The sequence below is a fragment of the Meriones unguiculatus genome, chromosome 4, assembly GCF_030254825.1.
Source record: "Meriones unguiculatus strain TT.TT164.6M chromosome 4, Bangor_MerUng_6.1, whole genome shotgun sequence".
Taxonomy (NCBI): Eukaryota; Metazoa; Chordata; class Mammalia; order Rodentia; family Muridae; genus Meriones; species Meriones unguiculatus.
The window spans coordinates 9,828,873-9,854,091 of NC_083352.1; the positions used below are offsets into that span (position 1 = coordinate 9,828,873).

At 47.7% G+C, this 25,219-nt stretch overlaps 1 protein-coding gene across 2 annotated transcripts in view; it reads left to right on the top strand.

The window, feature by feature from the left end:
* Positions 1–5,126: 5,126 nt before the first annotated feature.
* Myom2 (myomesin 2) overlaps positions 5,127–25,219 on the top strand; it is a 64,028-nt gene continuing 43,935 nt past the window's right edge. The window contains exons 1-8 of one of the 2 annotated variants that reach the window (XM_021633578.2): positions 5,127–5,213; positions 11,217–11,334; positions 12,807–12,962; positions 16,094–16,232; positions 16,364–16,521; positions 17,478–17,570; positions 24,415–24,503; positions 24,593–24,643. In XM_021633578.2, coding sequence (XP_021489253.1) covers positions 11,228–11,334; positions 12,807–12,962; positions 16,094–16,232; positions 16,364–16,521; positions 17,478–17,570; positions 24,415–24,503; positions 24,593–24,643 — 793 coding nt within the window. In that variant the 5' untranslated portion in view covers positions 5,127–5,213; positions 11,217–11,227. Of the gene's footprint in view, positions 5,214–7,381; positions 7,632–11,216; positions 11,335–12,806; positions 12,963–16,093; positions 16,233–16,363; positions 16,522–17,477; positions 17,571–24,414; positions 24,504–24,592; positions 24,644–25,219 lie in introns of those variants that run through there. The other variant, XM_021633579.2, reaches the window with a different exon arrangement.

Here is a 25,219-nt window from a genome sequence, read left to right on the forward strand (position 1 = left end):
AGTGCTCACTGCTGCCCTCAGTCCCAACACCACATCTAAGAGGGATGATTTCTCTATGTTTTCTGTCATAGTTTGGACTTTTTGCTATGAGGAGACACCATGGCCATAGCAACTCTTATAAAGGAAAACATTTAATTGGGGCTGGATCGCAGCTTCAGGGGTTTGGTCCATTATCATCATGGTGGGAAGCATGGCAGCATGCAGGCAGACAGTGCTGGAGAAGGAGCTGAGAGTTCTACATCTTGATCTGAAGGCAGCAGAAGGAGACTGTACACCATACTGGGTATAGCCTGAGCACTGGAGACCTCAAAGCCCACCCTGACAGTGACACACTTCCTCCAACAAGGCCATAGCTCTGAATAGTGCCACTCCCTATGGGCCACACATTCAAACACATGAGTGTTTGGGGGCATTTCCTATTCAAACCACCACATATAGTTTCTGTGTTGATGGTGGATGGGAGTAGCACCAATATACATGATGGTGCCACAGCTCCTAGCTGCTCCAGTGGGCATGATTAGAGGGGAATCCATAGGAACCACACCCTTTCTGAGAAAGCCATGGGTGCAGTGAGGACCTCCTGGTCACAGCAGCTGCTGCTCATGGTCTTGGAGGAGGTTCAGCAGAACCAGTCATCTTTTTCCATTTGAGAGAGGAGAAAATAGAGGCTGAGGGACATTCCCACACTCCCATAGGAAAGATGGCAGAGAGCTTCCCCAGCTCTTCGACACTTACCTGATGCAGTACTGTTTTTCCTCCATGCTAAGCTGCCTCCCTCCTGAGCTGCCCTGACCCTCATGGGCTTTTCTGACTGTGAGGGCTTAGCCAGTTGGATGGATGTTTTCTAAAGCACATTTGACCACCTTCTATTTTCTAAGACATGGTATATGCATTTCTCTCAGGTTCTTTTCAAGTTGAGTTCCTAAGCCAAACTTGGTTTTTGTTTGTTTGTTTGTATGTTTATTTTATCTTTTAAAAATTCTTCTCTCAAACATTGCATCCTGACCGTGATCACAGTTTTGGTCCTCTGCATATATGTTATGGTTGTACAACTTGATGTTCTTGTGGGATTCCTAACAGTGGGAATGGGGCTGTCTATGACTTTCGACTGCTCTTGAGACCCTTTTCTGCCTTCTCCAGCTTTGATATGAGGGTTTTTGCCTGGTTTTACTGTAACTTGTTATGCCATGTTTGGGGAACAGAGGAGGAATGGATCTATGAGAAAGGGGAGGAAGGGATGATGTGGAAACTTACCAAAACTTCAGGACTTATTTTGGTACCCAGAGTAGAGACCTCAGAGTTTTGTAAGATGGAAATATTTGTGATCCCACTCCTTGGATTTTGGTCCCTTGTTTTATGTAAAGGAACATTTCTTATAGACTGTTTTTAATAAGTTATGAAACCCTAAGCTTCAGCAATGAAGGAATTTGATGGTCTTACTCTTGGGAATCTGGTGGAGAAACCAATACCCCATGATAAGTCTTGCTTTCTACATCTTGTCTCTCATTATTTGGCTTTTCAAGTTTCAGTCTATGGCAAGTCCACTCTGTATGGGGCCAACAGCAGAGTCTCAGGGAGGGAATAGAAGGCTGAGCTTAGGCAACTGCCTCATACACAGAGCAGAAGGGACATCTATCCCCAGCAAAAGACATGGCTGCCTCCCATCTGCCCTAGTGCAGGGTTCTCCCCTCAACTGGAAACATCCAGGAAGCTGAGGACTACTCAGGTGCAGTGTTCTAGAGAGCACAGTGTTCTAAAAAACAGGCTTTCTGTATCACGGGGTGTGCCACACACCTGTGCTACACACACAGGAAATGAGGGTGGGGCTGCAGTTCTTTGAGGTCCTTAGTTCATGGTCCCTCCTGAGACAAGACAGGGGAGTTGGCAGTGGGAACCCAGGCAAGTGGGGCCATTATAATGGTCCTCTATGCTTTCTCTAGCTACTTTACATACGAGTGAGGCACAGCACATCTTTCCTGAATATACAGGGGGAGGGCAGAGTCCGTCCCTCACGTGCAGAAATAACAGGACCTTGGGACTTCCTCTGTGGCTCGAACAATCATGTTCCTCAATGCGTGGGGAAATCTGCACCCCAAGGATGTGGAGATTATGGGAAGCGATGATGGTCTCCAGGGTGGGTCCCTGGTAGAAGAGATTTGTAGGAACTTCAAAGGACAACCTGTGAGCTCCCTGTCCCTGCCACCAAGGGGGACACAGGCAGAAGGCACCCTCCGTGAACTAGAAAGCTGTTCCCAGCCAACTTACAGCCTCCAGAACCGTGGGAAATAAAGTCCTCTGCAAGTAAGCCTGCAGGCTGGGTCGTCCAGTGTGGCAGGCTGGTTGGATTAGGAAATCACGGTCCATGTACTTAGTAAGTAGGATTTTAAGCATTCTACTGTGTAAGAACGAGCACACAGTACCTGAAATCAAGGAAGGACCCACACAGAGCCTAGAGAGGTGTGGCATTTTCTGGACTCACTGAGCGAAGCCTTGTTTGGGGGACGGGGTGAGGGGTCTGTCAGTAAGACTGAGGGGATGCCCTTGCTATAGTGTTAGAAGGAAGGTGTATATACTGGTTAGGACCCAGGTAACTTCACACTAGCTGGGATGTTCCTGGTTTATCTGAAGCTGGTACAAAAGAGTGAAGTGCATTCCTGATGCTAGGGCCAGTCGTGAGCTCTCCACAATACCCTGATGGTTCCTCTAGGTGTTGTCTGTTAGGACTCTGTGGACAAGCTGTCCAAGGCCACTGTAGGGCCACCGTGCCATTGTTCCACGGTGCTAACATCTCCAAAATGCTGGGGTTCCTGCTGCAACTGGCTGCTGCACCTTCACCAATAGCTTCACCTGGGCAGTCTTCGGGGACTCTGACCCTGACACGTGGTGCTAAGCCTCAGCTCTCCACAACCCCTTCCATTCTGGAGTTTTTACTTCAACTGAGGCCAGCATCTTGACCAAGGGCCTTTTGCGGTGCCAAGCTTCAGCTGCTCTCCGTGACCCCTCCATGCCTTCAAAGCCAGTCCCAACTTGGAAACCCTTAAACATTACAAAGTTCGGCTGCCAGCATGCCGTCCCCCCACCCCAACCAACGGACCACAGCCTCTCTGTGCTGACCCCGAGGAAACAGTTCCTGGAAGACATCACCTCAATGATGCTGGTCTCTTTTTCATCACAGATGATTTTTTTTTTCTTTTTTCATCTCCAGCTGACTAGTAGCAATTGTCCCAGCAAAGCAAAGGTTTCACTTCAGCGGTTCTGGTCTCTTGGTAATCACAGGATTCTTCAGCCACAGCTGACCAGACACCACAGATTCTTAACAGCAGCAGCAGCAACAACAGCAGCAACAACAACAACAACAACAAAAACCACACAAATTGCCCTGGCAAAGCCCTCACAAGCCAAACCTCTATTGTTTGCCCTACTCTTCAGTTTATCTTCTAAGTCCCCAAATTAAGCTTGTAACACTGGACTTTTGTAGCTCTAAGTTTCAAACTCCTTCCACAATCCTCCTCCAAACATAGTCAACTCTGTCACAGCAATACCCCATGACCTGGTACCAATTTCAGTCTTAGTTATGGTTTCTGTGGCTGTTGTAAAACACCATGACCAAAGGAAACTTGGAGAGGAAAGTGTTTATTTCAGCTTATCGTTCCTCGTGATAGCCCATCATCAAAGGAAGTCAGGACAGGAACCTGGAAGCAGGTGCTGGAGCAGCAACCATGGAGGGGTGCTGCTTGCTGGCTTGCCCGGCCTGGCTGGCTCAGCTGCTTTCCTATAGAACCCAGAACCACCTGCCCCGGGGTGGCCCCACCCACAATGGGCTGGGCCCTCCAACATCAATCAATAACTTAGAAAACTCCCCACAAGCTTGCTTATTGGCCAGCCTTATGGAGGCATCTTCTCGGTTGAGACTCAGTCTTCCCGAATGATTCTAGCGTGTGTCAAGCTGACATAAAAGTAACCAGGGCCACTGTGGGACTAGGGAAAATAAGTATGTAAGTTCTTGACTGAGTATCTAAAGAGAGCTTGGATGAGGGCAGCCCAAGGCCTTTCTGTTACGTAGTTTTCCTGTCCCTCAAGTGGTTTTGATAAAACAGATTTGGGAACATGTTTTTTTTTTTTTTTTTTTTTTATGTGCATTGGTGTTTCTCCTGTATGTATGTCTATGTGAAAGTGTCAGATCTTGGAGTTACAGACAGTTGTGAGCTGCCATGTGGGTGCTGGATTTGAACTTGGGTCCTCTGGACGAGCAGTCAGTGCCCTTAACTGCTGAGCCATCCCTCCAGCCCCTGAAGGTGGATTTCTTTAAAGGCCTGCAGGGACTTGGCATGCATAAGTTTCAGAGCAGATGTCTAGGTGGTTGCTATTGGATACAGCCTGAGACAGCAACACAGAGCTCCGTGGAGCTGCCTGGCTCCAGCCCTCAGCCACGGCTGTCCCTCCTGGCTCCTCCCCTTGGCGGTGTGACCATGCCAGGTGCATGTTATTTATATGTGGACACATGCTGTGTGAAGAGATGGACACCTGCCGTCATCCCTCCAGCCAGATGAAGCACAGTTTGGGCCCCGACTCAGGTGGGCAGCTCCTGTGACACTCTCCCAAGATAAAGGCACAGCCAGATTAGAGTAGTTTTTAAATCAACACACACACACACACACACACACACACACTCACACTCACACACTCACACAAACACCCACACAGAAAAGAATATACACGTGGCTGGTGTCTCCCCTGCCCATAACCAGTAGCACCCTTGGATGTAGGTGTTCTGGCTAGCAGCTGATCCAGATGTTTATGGATGCTCACGTAGAGAGCCGCTGCATATGTCAGGGAAGGAGAAAACAGGCCTGAGGATCTGGGTCGGACTCTCAGATCCTGAGTCTGGGTAGATGTGATACCAGCGTCTGCTCTCCCTTCTGGGCAGCAGCCAGAAGGGGAAAGGGCAGCGCACCTCAGGACTTGGTACTTGGACTTCCTCATTTGATTGTCCCCCTTTCATCTGGTGCTTCTCTAGTAAGCAGGCCAGTGATTTATGATACAGGTATGGGTTTGGGAGAGGCAGTCCTGTGCCTAAATATAGCACCTCCTCTGGCCATAAATGGGAGGGAAGCACAGAGCTTTGCAGGGAGAAATTAGCTCTGCTGTCCTCAGCCAGTGTCTGGGAAACTCTTCCACAGTCCTTTTCTCCTCTGCTGGCCCCTCTCCTTTGGGTGAGTGTTTTCTTCGCCTTCTCTCAGTCGTGATTTTTGGGAGACCATAGAGCATGCTGCACTTGCTTTCCCATGGGGCCAAGTTCAGTGTGAAGAGTTACCTGCATACACTCCTTACTATAGGGCAAATCCAATGATTCCTGTCTTTGTGCCTATATTTGACTGGACTCTGTGCTCAACTCAGCTAGGATCCTTCTCCTTCCCTACTTTTTCCCTACTCCTTCCCTTCTCTTCCCTTCCCTATCTTTCTTTTCCCTGCCCTTCCCCTTCCTTTCCCTTTCCTTCCCCTCCATTACTATTCCTTTCCCTTCCCTTCAATTCCTCTCCCTTCCCTTCCCACCTTCTTCTCCTTATTTTTGAAGGGGGGAGGGGTGGTCATGTAGACCAGGCTAGTCTTGAACTTGCTATGTAGCCAAAGACAACCTTGAATTTTTGATCCTCTTGCCTTCAACTCCTGAATGTTGGAGTGCTGGAATTATAGGTGTGTGTCACCAGGTTCTTATGCTGTGCTGGAAGAATCAAACCCAGGGCTTCAGGCATGTTAGGCAGGTACTCTACTAACTGAGCTGATTCTCCAGGGATGACCCACAAGGTTTTTCTTGATTTCCCTGTGTTCTGGGTCATGTTATTGTACAATCTAACACCCTTCAGGGTAGGCTTTTCCCCTGGCTTCCTGCCTTTCTTTTTTCTCTCCTTTTCTTTTTTTCTGTCCCTAAACCAACTAATTGATTTGATGTCTGAGGTTCTTACAGAGGATCAGAGATGAAGACAGGAGAGGGGTGACCAGAAAAAGGGTGTGGAGAAACAGCAGGCATGTAGCTTAGAGCTTGGGTGGGGCTGGGTAAGAGGTTCAAGCTTTTTCTGCGAAAAGGTTGTTTGTGGATTACAGGGTTTCCTTTCCTTGCACATTTGGAGTTTGGCTCCTGCAGGTCTCCGACTCATCCCTGTGCAGAGGTGACCTGCCTGCCAGGAGGGAAAGGGGCCAGGCTGGAAACATCCAGCTTTCTCTGTCACCAGCCCCACATTCCTTCCTTACTGAGTGCAACAAAAACAGGAAACGAAGAACACGTGGAGCCAAGACACTTAAAGGTGATATTGAATAAATGGGGGCCCCAGATAAAAACCTGTCCTAGCAGCCAAGGCTTTAGCCTCTGGGGCTCACGCCAGCTCCATGTGTCCTCTGGAGATGCTGTGCTCATGAGCTCACTGGCTGACAACTCCAGCTCTGCGAAGACAGGGGAGCAACAGTGTGGGGCAAGCTGCAGAATGCTCAGAAAGGATGTTAAATTGCATTTGTAGCAAGCTTGTATGAAACTCACACGAATCAGGGACCTTAACACCCTGGGACAGTTATTGACTTAATTTTTTTTTTTTTTTTTTTTTTTTTTGGTGAAAGAGGGCGGTGCTCTGTGTTGAGGGGGAGTGTCCTGGGCTCATTTCCATGTCAAATTCAACACTATTGAATTTTGGGGCCCAGGGAGTCCTCGCACGCAGGCAGCAAATACAAAGTTGTATTTTTCTATATGTTATACCAAGGCTCTCAAAGAACCCAAGCCGTGGTTAATCAACTCTCGGTGCTCTTAAGACTTGATTTGTGCCCAGTTGTTTTTGGTGGTTACGAGGTCCTTTTTGGCAATAAGTCATTCTGGAAGCCCTTTGGACAAATAGGTTCCAATGTGAATGAGCTGGGAAAATGTTCCTCTCATGAACTCAGAGCTTGTCCCTTGGGGGTCTTCTCTGTGCCATGTGATTCTCTCTCCTCCTCCTGGAATTATTATTATTGTTTTTATTTCACCTGTCTGTGAACGTTGGCATTTCTTTTTAGCTGCTATAGTAATTTCTTCAATTGCAAAGAAGTAAATGCTTTCAACCTGACATATCTTCACAAACTAAAACTGTGTTTAGTAACACAAAAGAGGTTGTTCCCACTGCTCCTTGCAGGGAGGGCTTAGAGGAAGGTACATCAAAAACACGCAGCCTTAGTGCTGGGGGCACAGGCTAGAGTTTCATGATGGTGTCATAATTCCCAAACATGTCAGGAGCCTCTCGGGTGTGGCGGAAAGTATCTGGGAGCGGTCAGGAGAGCAGCTGGTGTCTTGGCTCCATGGGAATGCAGCAGTCCTTCAGCAGGGCGGGTTCCTCTGAGAGGGAGGGCTCTGCATTACTGGTCAGCATGGCCTGTGATGTTAGCTACGTCCAGCCATGGGCACACGCTGCTGGAGGCGAGGGCTATTTATTTAGAGGAATATTTCTGGCATTAGTTCAGTTCCCTGGTTTTACAGTGAACCACACAGTAGCCCAGCACTGTGAGGGTTCAGGACTTGGGGTCTCCAGAAACAAAGCCTGTCCGTGCTCTTGAACTCCAGGGAAATCATCAGAACCTGCTCTTTGGAGAGGAGGTGCTCTTCGTATTTTTGGGTATGTGTGAGGGTTCTTGAAATATTTCTTTCTTTTTTTTTTTTTATAAAGATTTGTTTATTTTTATACAACATTCTGCCTGTCCACCAGATCTTACTATAGATGGTTATGAGCCACCATGTGGTTGCTGGGAATTGAACCCAGGACCTCTGGAAGACCACTGTGTGTTCTTAACCTCTGAGCCATCTCTCCAGCTCCTTAAGATATTTCTTAAAGAGGACAGTAGCAGTATTAGCCTGGGTGAGCTCTCTGAGGTCCTCCTCACTTCTATTCACTGGCTACTCCCCGACTGCAGCCCCAGAGCATTTACTGGGCCACACGAATATGCTTCTGAGAGGTCCTGTTGATATGTCTTGGGTTGGGAGCCCAGCCTGGCTCAGGGAAGTTCTGAAATGTAAGATCCCAAGGAGTCAGTGATGGCCTCAGAGCACAGGCTGGGGTCCCCTGTGGCCTCCTTGGGCATGAGACTGATAACAGTCAGAAGAGACAGGCAGGGCCGAGGGTCCCAGTCAAGGGTTTCAGGTGCACAGACCCAGCTGGCATTGTCCCTGAGTCATGAACTCTGAGATGTTTCCTCCTTTAAATCCAGCGGTCCTGGGTTCAGCATTGGTGGACACACGTCAGTTGCTTCTGAAGGCTGTGGTTTGAAAGGTGGATAGAGTGGAAGGGGCCTGCTCCTGGAGAGCACTCAGCAGCCCCTGACTCTGATGGTATCAAGGGAACCAAGTGCAATAAAGTGCTGTTGTCCTTGCCAAAGGCAACTGAGGGACATATCTACAGTGAGTCGGTGTGTCAGAGGGAGAGACCCAGGAAATGTGACCACTTGAGGCCAGCGGTTCCTTGCTAATCACTACAAAGTGTGTGTTCCTCACACATGAAGTGTTTGAAGACTTCCAGGCCCACCCGGCAGCCTGTGAGGTCCTGTCAGAGATATACCATACTGTGTGCTGTGTGTGCCTGTAGCATTGAGGGGACAATCAGACTAATTAAAGTGAAGACAGACGTTGAGATATAAAGACCTTTTTACATTCTGTTTGTTTGTTGGTTGGTTTTTTAAGACAGGGTTTCTCTGTGTAGCCTTGGCTGTGCTGGATTTGTTTTGTAGACCAGGCTGGTCTCGAACTCATGGGGATCTGCCTACCTCTGCCTCCATGAATGTAGGCATTACAGGCGTGTGCCACTGCACCTGGCCCCATGTCATCTTACATTATACACAGAAGCACGGGTCTAGTAAAGTGTGTATGGCCTTCTCTGGAGGACATTTCCACCATTTGTTGGGAGTTCTTTCTGCAAAGAGACACATACAAGTTTTGAAGGTCAATGTAGCATAAACATTTGTGGAGGTAATCAAATGGAATGGCACGATGGTCTATGGTTTCTGTTGAAGAATTAGTAGTCATTGGGACAGCTGAATCAAGGAAGAAATCCTAGAGAGAAGACTATGGTGTCCTTCTTTGTCACACTATCTTTTTTTATTTTTTTTTTTGTCCCCACATATGCACAGCTCTAGAGAGTGCGTGAAGCCATGGGCATCAGACATTTTTTGGGTGGATGCCCTTGCTGACATATGTTAAAGTGAAAGGACCTTTCACCTTCCCATCTACAGAGTTCAGTGTCACAGTGACCCTGTGACAGAGGCAGCCACGAGTTCTGCTGCTTGTGACTCTGCACCCAGCATAGCGCCAGCTGTTACACAGATTCAGTGTGGAATATCAGGGCTGGAGAGATTAGGACTAAGCCCCAGAGGCTACACCGCAGAGCTGGAATCAAGCTTGGCACCAGCACAGGAGCCTGGCACTTGACCTCTGAGTTCTCCTTCAAGGCTGGGGTTGGTTCTGTGTGGCTTTTAGGGCGCAGTGTTTGGTGGCACACTGTGGAATCCACGCTCGGCCTCTGCATAGGAGATGGTGGTGAACAAGTCCGTTTTTTAAGAAGAAATACTGAAATATGCACGTGTGTCAAAACATAAAAAAAAAAAAAAGGCCCCAAGATAGAAGTTTACTGACCTTGGGGAGGCGATGGCGGGCTGAGGGTCTCTCACATCTAGGTGGCCGTCTGAGGAGAATTGGAATGGGGCAGTCTCCGCTCTGAGCGTCCCTCAAGTTCACATCCTGAGCTCCTACCCCTGTCATCGAGTGGCAGCCCCAGGGCTGTGCTGTTGGCTTCTCTAAAGACAGGGCACTCAAGAGCTCAGGCTTGGGCAGTTCTTTCTGCCTTATCTGAGAAACCGAGGGTCACAGAGACGGAGCAAAGCTGCCTCTGAGTGTAGGGATGACCAAGCGAGCCAGGCCTGGGGTGTATTTACTTGGGGGAACGCCTGCACCAGCTGAACACCTGCAGCTCTGCAATGCTCCAAGTCTCTCACGAGATCTCTCAATCTCTTGGAAGGACTGTACCCGGACTTGCTCACTATCTCACAGCCTGGGGCTTCATCTCTGTCTTGGTTTGTACTCTTCTGCCTCTGTTCCAAGCTTCCCATCGGAAGCCCACGGTTCATGACTTCAGATGACCCTTGAAGGAGCTGGGGGGCTAGCAATTTTTCAAGACTCCTGGGTCAGCCACCGGAAGTTTCTGGTATGACTTCAGCCTTCCCAGAGTGAGTCCCCGCTGCACACTCTACTCCAGCTTCACACTGAACCGTTCTTGCCACCTGACCTCTGACTTTGGCATGATCACCTCTCAGGGCTCTTCCCACGTGTCCCTTCTGGGGGCCTCCCTGGCTGCCCTCTCCTCTCCTTTGCAGGGCGCTCTATCTCAGTGTGGCCTCTGGCTCTTGTCATTTCAAGTATTTGTTTACTCCTCTAATCTGTAAATTATTTTTATCCTCTTTACTCACACTGCTTTTTGGATTGTCCTCGAACACATTAGGCATTCTATAAATACTGTTAAGCTAGAAATTTAATGAAACATGTAGCCACATTTTCTGATTCTCATGGACACTAACAAAAAGTAAAACTGGGTTTCAGGGAAGTCTGTGGTTTTCATGATTATCACTGAGGAAGATTTCTATCTATGCAGTTTTTTCCATTTCCCCCTTTTGGGATCAGAGTAACGTGTGTGTGTGTGTGTGTGTGTGTGTGTGTGTATGTGTGTCTGCCTGTCTCTCTGTGTGTCTGTCTATGTATTTGTGTCTATCTATGTGTATGAGTTTGTGTCTCTGTGTGTCTGCCTGCCTGTGTCTGTCTGTCTGTCTGTTTCTTTCTGTGTATGTGTGAGTGCATATGGAGGTCAAAGGTCAATGCTAGGTGTCTTTCTCAACTGTTCTGAACCTCCTTTACCTTACTGCCATGAGATTAGTTTTCTCACTGAACCCAGAGTTTACCAATCTGGCTGGCCTACCAGGCCAGTGAGCTACTGGACTCCTCCTTTCTTCAGCCTGCCACTTTCAGCCCAGAAGTACAGACACACAGCACTGAGTCTTTTCTATGGGTGCTGGGGACCCTAATTTTGGTCTTGATGTTTGTATAGCAATTGCCTTTTCCACAGCACCATTGTCTCAGCTCCATCTTTCCCCCTTGGAATGATGCAGAATGTGAAGGGCAGAGACTATGGGACCTGCCTCCTTATACTCTCTTTTTCTCTTAGGAGCATCCAAGATGTCCCTGGTTGCAGTGCCTTTCTACCAGAAGAGACACAAACACTTTGACCAGTCATATCGAAACATCCAAACCAGGTACCTCCTGGACCAGTATGCATCAAAAAAGTAAGTTGACAGGTTCTGGCTAAATGCCCTGGATTCTGAGCGTGTGGCTTTGATGTTTTCTGGCCAGAAGCTGCTATTCCCTGAGATCTGGAGAGGAAATGGTTTGTAGGAAGTCTGAAAGCAGGGAAGAGAGCATCCTGATGTAAATATCCCTTTGGGAGACAAGAGGTTGGCTGGGTTGCCTGGCCCATCTGGATGGAATTGTCATGTATCTCGTGGGGCCTGGGGCCTGGCTCTGAGCCCCATGGTGGAGATGCCCAGGGACTCTCGGTACAAACCCTCTGGTTATTTTATACTCTTCCTCTGGTATCTTCCAGCAGTGGGATTTACAGTCACCCGTAATACAGGACAACGAGGAGGGAAGCAATGGGAACAATGTTGGCAGGGTTCATAGGTGGCAGAGCAAATGGAAATGAAGTCTGTGTTAATCACGGCTTCCCAACCTAATAGTACAGATGGGACACCTGAGGGTCCTGCCTGTCAAGGGCAGCTGGCATCCAGCCTCACCTTCATCTCCATGCTTCCTGGCCAAGCTCCTGAAGGACGAGGTCTCCTCCAGCCTGCAGCTCGTGCCTCCCTGGTGCTGTTTGAGGGGCAGCGTATCTGCAGCTTCAATGGGCAATTAGAGGGCTGCTGTGAGCAGGGAGAGACCTCTTAGCCCGGCCTTCTCCTGCTGTAGGTGCCTGCTACATGTCACCAGCACCCTATATTTAGAAAAGCCTGTGGCATTCATTTAGTTGCCATCCCTTGTTATAAACAAAGCCAAACATTTGCTGTCCATCTCAGCACACACACACATACGAACACATACACACATACACACACATATACATACGCACTGACAAATACATATGCGTGCACATACATATACACATACATACACACATATACAGATACACACAGGCACACACACATACATACATACATACAGACAGACAGACAGACATACACACACACAATCTTGGCTGCAAATCAGGAAGTACGGTTCAGAAGTAGCTGGCAGGGAAGGGAGAACACCAGTCATAGGACGCTCTGGGAAAGTGTTTTTCAGAGTGTTCACAGCCCAATAGAAGGTGCCATATGCAAAAAACCCAGGCTTGGGTTTAGGTGTACTCATGCATATGTGTGCTCGTGTGCATATGTATCGGCGTATGTGTGTACCTGAACAAGTCTAGATGTCTGTATGGGTGTATGTGTGTCCATGGGTATGTATGTTTTTGCTTGTGTTTATGTGATATATATGTGTGTGTGTGTGTGTGTATGTGTGTGCTTCTGTATGTGGTATGTGTGCATACATATGTATGCAGGTATCTGTGTGGGCTTACATGTACATATGTGTGTAGTTGTGTGCCTATGCTCTGGCTGCACATGTGTGTATTGCAGGGAGGGTTGGTGTGTACAGAAAGGAAGCATTGCACGTTAGCATAAGTGTTGGTAATTTTCCTGCACATGTAACCGTTTTCACTGTTCAGGCAAGCGACCACCCAGGCATCGTCCCAGAAGTCCCTGACAGAGCGGTCCTCTTCGCAGAGAGCCTCCAGTCAGAGCTCCACTCGGGGGCTGACCTGCAGGCTGTGTGCAAAGCGCGTGAGTGCATCAGAGGAGGAGGAAGTTGAAAATGAAAATAGGTAAGTGCTTTGTGTCCAGCGTCAGCCACTGCTCACAGAACCTGGACACTAAGTGCTGGCATCCAATTCAGCTGCAAGCCAGTGACCTTGGGTAGAGAAGAGCAAAGGGGTGCTAGCTGGGGAGGTTCAGCAAGCAGCAGTCGGGCTTGTGTATAACCAGAGCTGAGATCTCCTCTCCTACCACTCATTCTTTACCCTCTGATGTCAGTCCCAGCACATAAAGAGCTTGGACTGAATCTCCATCATTATACTGCCCAGGGCAGAGCTGTGGCTTTTGGCTTACCCTCTGCACTTAGATCCTTGTCTTTCTCTAAGCCCAAGGCATCAGGAGCCTCAGACCCCACAGTTTCCATCATGGCCTCTGTGTCTTTGGTCCCTTGAAGCAAGGTCATCTCCTGAGGAGGCAGCCAGTGTTTAAACACAACACCAATGGCTGTGAAGGGTTCTATAAATCATCATATCTTAGATTTCAACAGTTTTGGCTCATGAAGGAGCACTGTCATAGGAAAGAGAAAGACCAGCCAGAATGTCAGTTCTTAGGTTACAAAATCCAGGTGATGGAGAAACAACTGCTGGCTTCACTTTGGTCTTTCCAGAATAGCATGAGTAGGGCTGGAGAGATGGCTCAATGGTTAAGACACTTGCTCTTATAGGGGACCAGAGTTTGATTGCCGGGTGCCTCACCACCACCTGGAACTCCAGTTCCAGGGGTTCCTATGCTCTGGGCTCCTTGTGCATCTGCACTCATGGAGAATAACATGAGCAGTCAAATATTTCCTATCTGCTATGTATTTCTCCAGTTTCTCCCTAACAGTTCTCAAGGAATAAAATTCTCTTTACATTGGAAGGGCACATGAAAATTGGATAAGCACGCATCATTTGAAAGTTGGGCAACTGTGGAGTATCTGGACTCAAAGGACAGCCTTTTCAGTTGTTTGAAAAGCACAGTTATTCAGCAACAACAATGTATTTTAGAATTGTAACATATGCTGAGATGAAAGCAAGATTCCTACTGTTTTCAGATTCTTGATGTTTTTTTTTTTTCTTCAATTCAGAGATAGTAAATTTGTATTCTTAGGAATTCTCAGCAATGCCCAAGTTATGATTGTTTTAAACATACTTCTAGTAATCTTCACACTATTGTTTGGTCAGTTAAAATGTGTGTTGAAAGAATAAAATGTGTCAAGTTTAGTAGTACAAAGAACAACATCCTACAGGAATATTCAAACAGTGAAAGCCTAATTTAAAATCCAGGTCTTACAGTAAGGTAACAGCTCCTCGTGTAATCACAGTGGACACTACCCATTTAGGACTTACTTTGAAATGTGTTACACCTTCAAAGTTCATTCAAAGGGCAGGCACGGGTCTACTACATATATGGACTTCTAAGTCTGAATTTTATTCATCCTTTCTTAAAAAAAATAAAAACACAAACAGCTTAGTTTCTTTAGAAGCTAAAAAACAAGAAGGACCCTTGGGAAGAGGCTTAATCCTCATTCAGAAGGGCAAACAGGATGGACATCAGAAGTGGGAGAAGACAGGGGACAGGACAAGAGCCTACCAAAGGGGACCTCTGAAAGACTTTACCCAGCAGGGTATCGAAGCAGATGCTGAGACTCAGCCAAACTTTGGGCAGAGTGCAGGGAATCTTATGAAAGAAGGGGGAGATAGAAAGACCTGGAGGGGACAGGAACTATACAAAGAGACCAACAGAGCCAAAAAATCTAGGCCCAGGAGGCCTGCAGAGACTGATGCTCCAACCAAGGACCATGCATGGAGAGGATCTAGACCCCCAGTTTGGTCTTCAATGGGTTCCCTAGTAAGGGGAGCAGGGGCTGTCTCTGACATGGACTCAGTGGTCGGCTCTTGGATCACCTCCCTCTGGGGGGGGGGGAGAGCTTGCCAGGCCACAGAGAAAGATGATGCAGCCAGTCCTGATGAGACGTGGTAGGCTAGGGTAAGATAGTAGGGGAGGAGGATCTCCTCTATCAGTGGACTTAGGGGAACAGCATAGGGGGAGAAGAGGGAGGGAGTATGGGACTGGGAAGAGAAGAGGTAGGGGGCCACAGCCAAGGTACAAATTGAATAAATTGTAATAAATGAATAAAAATAAAAGAAAACAACTTAGCTTATAAGTGCCTTAGGTATACTGTACCATGCAAATTGTGTAAATTAATTTTATTGCAAAGTGAGGGCCTCTGGTGTTAAAAAAAATGACTTCTTTATGACACACAATGTCTGCACTGGGTTCTCTGACTCTTGTGTCTGCATTTGAGTGAGAGCTGACCCCATTTTGTACAGCTCTTAGCCCACTATAGAAGTCAGTCCTCTTGGCAGGTGTAGGGTGGCAGGTGTGGGGTTGCCAGCCACAAACTGACCCTACTGTCCCCTGTGGCGTCACAGTATTTTACTCTCATCACTCACGCGGGCCTCTTCTTGTCAGATCTTGAGCTCACTTGAAAGTAAGCAGGGTGGCTAGTGTTCCTGTGAGTGATTCCAGCATTCAGAGAGATGAAGACTTTGCATTGCAGGGCATCTGGGGAGGATGAACGGGGCCCTGCTGAGCACTGATGGGAGGCCAGGTCCTTCATTATATGATACCACTCTCCCCAGCCGTAATTGTTATCACAAGCTATGACCATTCCTTGCAAACATTAGTCCAACCTTGTTTCTATTGGTCTTTGGCTTTGACAGGAAGGGATGGCTTTGGCTCCCCAGGTCCGAGGCTGGGACTTTATTCTTTGTGACTCCTCAGCCTCCACATGCAGGGAACCCTAACCCCCCCATGCAGGGATCCTTCCCAGTGTCCCACCTGTGCCTGCTCCTGAAGGACTCTAAGGGGTAGCCAAGTATATTAGTCACGTCTCTCATGCCGAAGAAAGCAAGAGATGTATGTTGTGCATTTATCTATATTAATCAACCACAAACCTGCTGTTCTTTATCACTTCTTGTGTATACTAATACACTCTGAAAAGAAAGAGGCAAAAATAAGCAGAAAAAAGGTGTGTTTTTCCCCATCTTCTTCTTTTATCCCTTCACACTGGCTACCCAGAGATGACCTGTCTGGTCTGTTGGTGCCGCAGAGTCTTGTCACACGTCCTATGACTAACAGAGCATCTTGGCTGTCATAGGTACCGGTCCCTCTCGGCTTCTTACGGAGAAGCTAAGCGGCAGCGTTTCCTCAATGAGCTGGCCCAGCTGGAGGAGAATGTGCACCTGGCAAGGTCACAGGCTCGTGACAAGCTGGACAAGTACTTCCTGGAGCAGATGGTAGGAGGACCTCCAAGCCCCCTGGGGCACATAGAAGCCGAGTTTGTCTGCATGCAGGTGGTCTGCTGCTTCACTGCCAGCGGGCTACTCATGGCACACCCACCCTGAGAACCCTTGCTTCTTTCTGGCAGGTGGAAGACAAGGTGGCTTGGGAGAGGCACTCATTTGAAGACCAGATGAGCAGGGCCCCTGAGATCCTGGTGAGGTTACGCTCCCACACCATCTGGGAGCGGATGTCCGTGAGGCTCTGTTTCACTGTGCAAGGATTCCCTACACCGGTGGTGCAATGGTGAGAGGCAGCATTCCGGGCTGATTTCCCAGCATTCAGCACTGCTTCCCTTCAGGGACTGTGTGCATGGAGGAAGTGCATGCCTTAGACCTGTCCTATAGACCTAGGGAAATCCAGAAGGAAATGTGTGCACAAAATTAAAAATGCCCTTCTCATTGATGCTCTGCTATTCAAATTTTAGGGACACTGACTTGATGGCGCTTTCAGGATATCTTGTTAACTAGTTAGCTCCCTGAATAGACTTGTGCGTTTGTTGTTTTGGCTCTATTTTATGTACTGGCTTCATTGATGACCCTGTACACAGAACCCATATATGTGTTTTAATTATAGGAGGGCTCATGTAGGAAAGCTGTAAATATTGATATAAATATTAAAATATTAAGCTGTAAATCTTTAAGCTCCACAGACCCTGTTCATCAGCTGTTGAAATCAAGAAAAAAAAATATGTATATATATATGTATATCTCTGTCCTGAATCTCTCATAGGACTCTTGCAACCTTGTAGCTCAGCCCATCCATGGTGTTAGAAGCAGGGAGGATTGTAAAGCTTGCCTAAACATAACAGAGCCTGTGGGGGATGAGTTCCACCATACAGGCTGAGGGGTGGAGATCCAGAACTAGGGGATTTAGGCTTTCTGTGGTATTCTCCTCATGTGCTCCAACTGTAAGGTTGCCTGAGGCACCAGCTTGGCACCTGGCTAGCACCACCTACATTTCTTTTCAAATGGAACATTAACTTCCGAATTCATAAGATATGTGGGTTCAAGCAGATGTGTGGGCCTCTGTCTGCTTGAATGATACAACTCCTGCCTCTTCTAGAAAGCCAGATCCAGAGTAGCTTGCAGTCGTGGGCAGGAGAAACAGGAACAGATGTTTCTTGGAGTACAAAGATGGCTGGGACAAAACTGCAGAAGTAAATCTGCCTTTATAACAAAATGAATGCTTCCCTCCACCAGGTACAAAGACGGCAGTTTGATCTGCCAGGCAGGTGAGCCAGGCAAGTACCGGATTGAGAGCAGGTATGGAGTGCACACCCTGGAGATCAACAGGTGAGGATCCGAAGCCACTGTGTGCCAGGGACGCATCCTCTAACCATGTGCAAACTCAAGAGAGAGGGAAGCAGCTGGGCGAGGTGATAAAACCCTCACCCCTATAGGAGGCCGAGGCAGGGAAACCAGGATGTCTGAGCCAGCCTGATGGACTGAGACCTGAGTGTATCTGTAATTTCAGGGGTGACTGGGTGAGTCACATGGTGATACCCACATGCTGTACTCAGACACACAGATGAGCACAGGAAAACTTATTCTTCCTGCATGTTTGCCTAGAATGAAAACATCTTCCTTTTACTAAAAATGTTTTTTGTATTGGGTTTTGTTGAAGAATGATTCTGGTATTGGTTCCTGATGACAAGATAGATACATTCAGTGACAGCTACAGTGGAGAAGTATGTTCAGCCCCTAGCAGATCTGGAGCAGACACCAGAGCCAAGGAGAGGGTGGGGCCCACATGTAGAAAGTCAAACAGGAAGCTTCCAGGGCAGGGGTCCTAGATAAGCTCGAAGCAGGATTCTTGAGGAGTTTAGGTTGGGGTGAGCAGCCATTCCCTGATGGAGACGGGTGAGAGGCTTCACTAGAATGGAGGAAGGGATCAGAGTGAGTGGGCTGTGTTCTCGAGGCTCTGTTTCAACATGAGCCTGGGTTGACCGACAGCCTTTTGTAGGCGCCGGCCCTGCAGCTGAGGTGGCGTTTCTTCTTTCTGCTTCCCAGCTTTTCTTCCTCTTTCTATTTGTTTCATTGTGACTCTTGCTTCTCTGCCAGGGAGACAGCCCTTCTCTGGGCTCACGTTGGTGGCTTGAAAATGTACTGCTGAGCCCTGAGAATTGTGGGCCCCTCAAGGCCATCACTTCACAAGTGTCTTTCCCCAACAGCTGTCTGGTCTCTACTGAGCTGGAAGCCCCACCCCCTTAAGCTCACCCCCCTGGCCTCACAGCTGGTGGGTTTTTTTTCTGTCATCCATTGAGAGCCAACTAAATACCAGGTGCTGTTCTAGGTGGTATGTGGTTGGCCACCAAAACTGGACTTGCCATCTGGTATCCAGAAGGTGTCCCATATTGAGCATAGGTAAATAAACAGGTAAGATGAGGGGAGAACTGGGTCTAGGGTAGCAACTGGTCATTGCAAAATGAGGGCCAGGGCCAACTTTCCTGGGAAGATGCATTGTGAGTTTCGAAGGTGAGAGGGCAGTAGTGGGAAGTGGGTGTTTGAGTGAAGAATCTCCAACAGTCTCTTGAAGTACACAGGTGCTGGGGCTGAAGGGAGAAGGAGAAGTAGAGGCTGGAGCTAGGCCTGTAGATCAGGGATCCTGTAACACAGGCATGCTGCTGGCTCTGCTGAAGCCAAAAGGGGTCTTAGAAGTCAAGGCAAGCAGACAGGAGCCCTGCTGACATGGGGTGGGAGGGGCCATAGGTGACCAATGTAGCTCTTGCTGAAATCAAGAGTAAGGTACCTGTGGAGCCAGGAGAAGGCTGATGAGAGGGATCCAGAAGAAGGTGCATCTGGAGTCATTGGTCCCTGGGGAAACCAGTTGGCCAGGTGGGTCTCCAGAGCAGAGGTACTCTGTGGACAGTAGCTCTTCCCTTGACTTCCAGATCAGCAGGCAGTAAGCTAAAACCAGTTTTCTCAGCGAGGACACTGATGTCACAGTACCTGACCCCTGGGCTGGGTGCCCTCCAACCAGCAGGCCCTCTGACCAGCAGGCCTGGGTGGACGGGTGTGAATAAGCAGTTAGCTTTTTGCCAAGATGTGTTTTCTCTTTATCGATCATGAAAACAGTCACACCCAACCCAATGTTGGCAGTAGTCAATTTTTCTGTTTAGAATAACATTGGCTTTACACAGTGAAGAAACACCCAGAATGAACTAAGTTAACTAGCCCTGGAAGGCCATGAGGGAATGATCCACAAACCCAGGTCTTTTGACTTACACATCCAAGGATAGCACATCCCTTCTCCTCCTCCTCCTCCTCCTCCTCCTCCTCCTCCTCCTCCTCCTCCTCCTCTTCTTCTTCTTCTTCTTCTTCTTCTTCTAATTCTTCTTCTTCTTTGTCATCTGCTTTTCTCCTTACTAGGATATTCTTAGCAGAATATTCATGTTCTTCAGGAAAAGAGCAACAGGAAACCCCACAAATTATAGCTCAGTTCAGCTGTTCATTCCAAAGTGCTGAGCTACGGATCATCTGATCCGGGGCGTCTCCAGGGTGTGGAATGCCTTGTCCTCCTCTCTAGCTGGCAGTGGGATGAGCTTTTCCTTGCATTCTGGGATGACATTTATTCCTATGAACACTCTCTGGCTCCTGCAGCTGAATTTAAGACATTTAAGCACAAAGTGGCTCTGTGGCACAATTTGAACTTTAACTTGCAGTCTGCACTGGGAGTATATACTCATACATTTTTCTTCTCTTTTATTTTGAAATTATTTTCCCATGTTGCTCTCTTATTCTGAGGGGCACATGGAACAGCTTGTCTCATTTCCCATTAGTGACATCATCTTGTTAGTGACCATCATCCACTCTTTGCAGAATGTTTTCATGACCAAACTTTTATTATGTTTTACTTTCTGACTTTGGTATTTAAGTTTGGAAGAGTTGAGCTCTAAGTCCATTTTTTATATCACTCACCATTTAAGGACCTGGGTGTTGCCTACCAATAAGGAATTCACTTATGATGTTATCTGTCCATCTTTTGAAAAGATAAAATTGCACCAGTTCTCACAGAAAGTTGTGTTGAGACACTTTTACACTGAGACTCTGAGAGGCGAAGGTGCCCCCATGGAAGTAAAAACTGAGACCAGAAAAAAAAAAAAAACACCCTCCCGTTCTGGGAACCCATCCAAGTAGAAAGCAAAACCCTCGCAAGTTCTCTCAGCATGAAGCAAAGGCTAGAATTAGACCCTGTGTTTGCTGAACACTCTCTGTGAAGCCCTGAGGAGCAGAAGGGAGGGAAGGTTCCCCTGGGACATGGTGCAGATGGGGTCATAGTTCACTGGCTCCAAGTGAGCCTTCGATGAAGTCAGGGTCTGGTGGAGTTCCCAGAACCACCGGACTTCCTCTCTGCTTCCCCTTCTGCCCCTGACCTAAGCCTTTCCCTACAACCAACCCTACCAGCAGTGGGTTAGCCAAGTCTTGGTGGAGTGTTAGGACGGCTGCTCACTTATTGTTTAGATGAGTACCACCGTTTCAGTGTTCTGCATTGTACAAAACACCAAGGAGTACAATGAACAGGATAAAGGGAGAGGCTAGAAGTTGCAGGCTGCACTCTGCCCACCCAGCAGCCGTCCGGATGCGCACAGTTCTGGGAAACCATTGTCATGAATCAAAGGGATCTCATATTTTGGAAATACATGGGTTTCCTTACTGATGGAAGGGAAGCTGTGGACCCTGCCTCTTCACTGGTTTTCCTAGGCACAGGAGTGCGCTGTGACCTGGCTACAGAGGAAGAGGTGATCCATTGTGCTCTAGCTCAAACTAGAAGTGCTAATGGGTGAACGGAGGAGCTAATCAGTGTTAATGCGTTAGGTGGCGCTGTCCCATCTTCACGCCTCAGTCAGCCTAGGGCAGGCTGGGGCTTGAGGAGAGGCTGCTGGGTGGGCCTGACCACTTCAGCACTTCTTTCCGGTCTCCTGTGGTCCATTCTGTGACAAGCTTTGCTTTCTCCTGCCATTTCAGCTCTTCCTCACTCAAGAACGCCTGAGGGTTTGGGAGCCCCTGATGTTTGGAGGAAGAAAGGAAGCTTTGTACAGGAAAGAGTAGGGAACTCTCCTCCAACTTCTAGTCAGGAATTGAGCTAATGAGTTTTAACTGATGAGGATAAGTTTGGTCTCATTTATACAACTGCAACACTTTTTCAAATACATTGCTTTCTACTAACCATCAAACTCACCCCTGTAAAGCACTTTAGGAATTTAAGTTATGGATTTTGGGAGGAGGGCTAACATTAATAGATAAGGACTGTGAGTTGATCCAAGGCAATGCATGGTACCAAGGCACCATGGTACCATGGCTGTGGTGTTACTGCCTCGGCAACCATGTTTTCTGCTGTTATTCTGATTGGCCACCATTGAGGATGACTGTGATTTGCCAAGATGAGCAGTTCTAAACAGAAACAAGTTTTTCCCTTGAACTCAAAGGACATCACTCAATTAAACAGAGGTGGCAGAGCTTGACTGAGGCCTAGGCATAGTCAACTTAAATACTATGTAAATTACACACTATAGAGTTCTCACAATTGGCTTAGCTGTGCAAACAGGAAATGATAGATCTAGGCATAGGCATTTTCCGTGGATTTATAAATTGAAAAAATTTGCATATCCACAAGGGAAACTTGGTTTAGAAACCATTATACTAATATGAAGGGCTGTTGGTGGAATTGGATATGGTGTGATCTCTGTAGTTGATGGACACTCGGGTTCCATCGGTGTCCACACTCCTTTGGGACTCTGCATGGTAATAGGTGTTAATCCTCTTCTCAGCCCTGAGGATGAGGTCATCTGCTGGGACAAGGACAAGGACAGCCTTTGTCCTCTGGGCTCCTTCTGGAAGTCCTGCCCAGGCTTCCCCATGAACTCTGCTTCCTGATGGGTGGTTGGTGTGGCTGTCCTGCTCCTACTTCCAAGTGTTGTCTGAGCCACTGTGCAGTCCCTGTTGGACTCCATGTTGGTTGGGCAGGACACTTTGCCTCTTTCTGTCAGCTTCCAAGGACTTCCAGCCATGCCTGTGGTCATCATGCTGTCATTTTTCTCATTGGCGGTGCTGTTGATAGCAGAGGTAGGTGAGTGTTGGTGGAGAAAGCATCTATACTGCAGAACTTTGCACTGTGCCCTGCTCTTTTGCTCCGGAGCAGGACTGTGCAGAATTTCCAACTGCATAGCCATCGGATCCTAATCAGATCAGGCCAGCATGGCACTGTGCTGATGACGGGTGGCAGCTGGCATGCATTCCTCCCAGGTGAATGGAACACCATGTTCCGGTGTGTGTCCAGATGGACAGGGCCGGCTTGACCTCTGTGAGCAGTGGCATTTAAAGGGGGTCAGATGTCATGCCTGACACAGCAAAAGAGGGAAAAGAAAGGAGTTGGCAGACAGCATAGATGTCTGAAAATTCTCTCCCCTTTCCTAGAGACATTAAATTTTTGGTCAAAGAAAATATTTTCAGCTCTGAACACTACAGAGAAGAGTGTTATGTGACCAAGAACTTTCAGGAAAGAGCTTTCTTTGCCTCTGGGAACACTGGCTGTGGGCAAAGTTTTCACTTCTCAAAAGGGAACTTGTGTTCTTTCTTTCCCAAGATTAAGGCCTCACCCAGCACTCCTGTTTTGGAGGGATACAACATCAGGAATGCAAATTTTGGAGCCATGTGGACCTTGTTTCCCATTTTTTTGAGTTCCAAATTCTCCCATGGTGATTTCCAGGATCTATGACAATGTTACGCATGATAGTGGCTGAAGGTTGTGCCACTGGGAATGTGGCTCAGTCAATAAAATGATTGATATACAAATGTGAAGACTGGAGATGGATTTCCAGAATACATCTGGACATAGTAGCATATGCTTGTAATCTCAGTGCTGGTGAGGCAAAGACATGTGGATACTTGGGGCTGGCTATCTATCTGTCTGTCTGTCTATCTATCCATCCATCTACCCATCCACCCATCCACCTACCCATCCATTGCTCCCAAGAATGATTTCATAGGAAGACCTTTGGCTTTCATATGCATGCACACACATGTATCTACATGTACATACATATGAGCACATATATATACACACACAGGAGAGAAAGTGAGAATGAAGCTCCCCTAAAAGGACCTAACAGAGCACCTGGAATTAATCAGAATGATTTTTCTGGGGAAGCTGGAGGGGTGCCAGCTCACAAGCAGAGATGTGACCTCACTTCTGAAGGCTGGAAGAGAAAAGATGGACACGCTGCATCTTGAGAGTTTTGGGCCTTTGCCGTTTTAAGGTCATGGTCTTCCTGGGATGGGCACACACCAGTGTCTTAGGTGGGGTCCATCCTGGGTGTTTTAATGACACCTGTGTGGGCCATTCCAATCTGGAGATTGTATCATTTATGATTTTCAGCAGCAGCTGTTGGCTTGGGAGTTCTGGGGAGTGAGATGGGCTGTGGGTCTGCTTTATTTGACCAGTAGGGTGCTCTACACATAGGAAGGCTCATGAGTTTCTGTTCAGATCTTAGACACAAGCTCTGGCTCCTACCAGGGGCTCTGGTGAGTTCTCAGCAGCCTGGTCATGCTGTGATCTCAGAGCCATTTAGAACAAAAATGTGGCAAGCACAATCTCACTTTGGGAAGTATCAAGACAACATGGACATTGGGACAAATTGCCAGCTCTTGGGCCACTTTCAGCCAGCTGGAGATCAGCTCTCAGACAGGAAAGAAACTTCTTTCCACAGAACAGGCACAGGACCTTCCCAAACATGCTTCTTTATTGTCCCAGCAGGAAATGTTCTCCCGTGGACTAAGATCCCAGAAGCTTTCACAGTGACTACATGAAAACAACAACAAAAAAACCAGACTCCACTAGGCTGAAAAATAGGGCCAGAGAGACCAGTGATTTCTCCTTGAGAGTGAAATAAACAATTCCTGGACGCGGTCCTATCCTTCCTTTCTGAGAGTCTAGGCCAGGCGTAGTTTGGGGTCAGGCATCCATGTGTATCTATAATTAATACTATGCTCTGCCCTTCATTCCAAGATTGGGCTGGCGTCGTTCTCCAAAAACTCACAAGAGATCCAGGCAGCAGGGTTGCTTTCGAGGAATGCTTTGTTCAAGTTCAGGATGTTGACTGTGTCAGAACATCTCACAGGCTTGCTTTCTCTCCCCAAGGGCCGACTTTGAGGACACGGCCACCTATTCAGCAGTAGCAACCAATCCCTACGGACAAGTGTCTACCAACGCTGCAGTGGTGGTGAAAAGTATGTTCATGCCATCTGTCCTGGGAAGGGGAAAGCCTTTGTCCTTGCCTGTCTCTTTCTGTGCCATAGTGACCTGATTTCCTCCACAGGGTACCGAGGAGATGAGGAGCCGTTCCACTCTGTGGGACTCCCAATTGGATGTAAGTACCCCTGGATGTCTTTGTCTAGAAAGATGTTTAGTGACATAGCAGAGAGGTGAGAAATGATTTTCCCAGGGTAAAATCTTTGTTAAACTTATGTTTCTCATACCTTTTCAGGTTTTCCCCAGCCAGGGTTAAAATGTGACAATTTTCTCTGCCGACAAGCTGGTGGTTTTAGACATAGGTGAAGGCATCACTTCTAGAGACTTTATACATCTGAATTGGAAAAAGAAATGAAATTTCTAGGTGGATCTGTGATTGTGCCATATTTTGTGTGTGAGAAGACTCCATGCTCTTGAAGGTTCCTAGGACATTTAAATGAAGCAGCTACCTGAGGTCTAGATGGGACAGCCAGCCAGGGTATGCTGAGAATGATACACACTGCCTCAGTGTCCAGCAAAATTTTTCCTCCTGAGTGGTACCCTGAAGCATTCAGCCCCTTGATCTATCGTCAGTGTCAGCACCCCTCCATTTGTCATTAAACTCCATGCATGAGAATGGGGAGAAACTACCTATGGGAAAAGGGTTCCTTGGCCACAGTGACCTACCGTGGCTCTGTCAGGTGACATACATTTC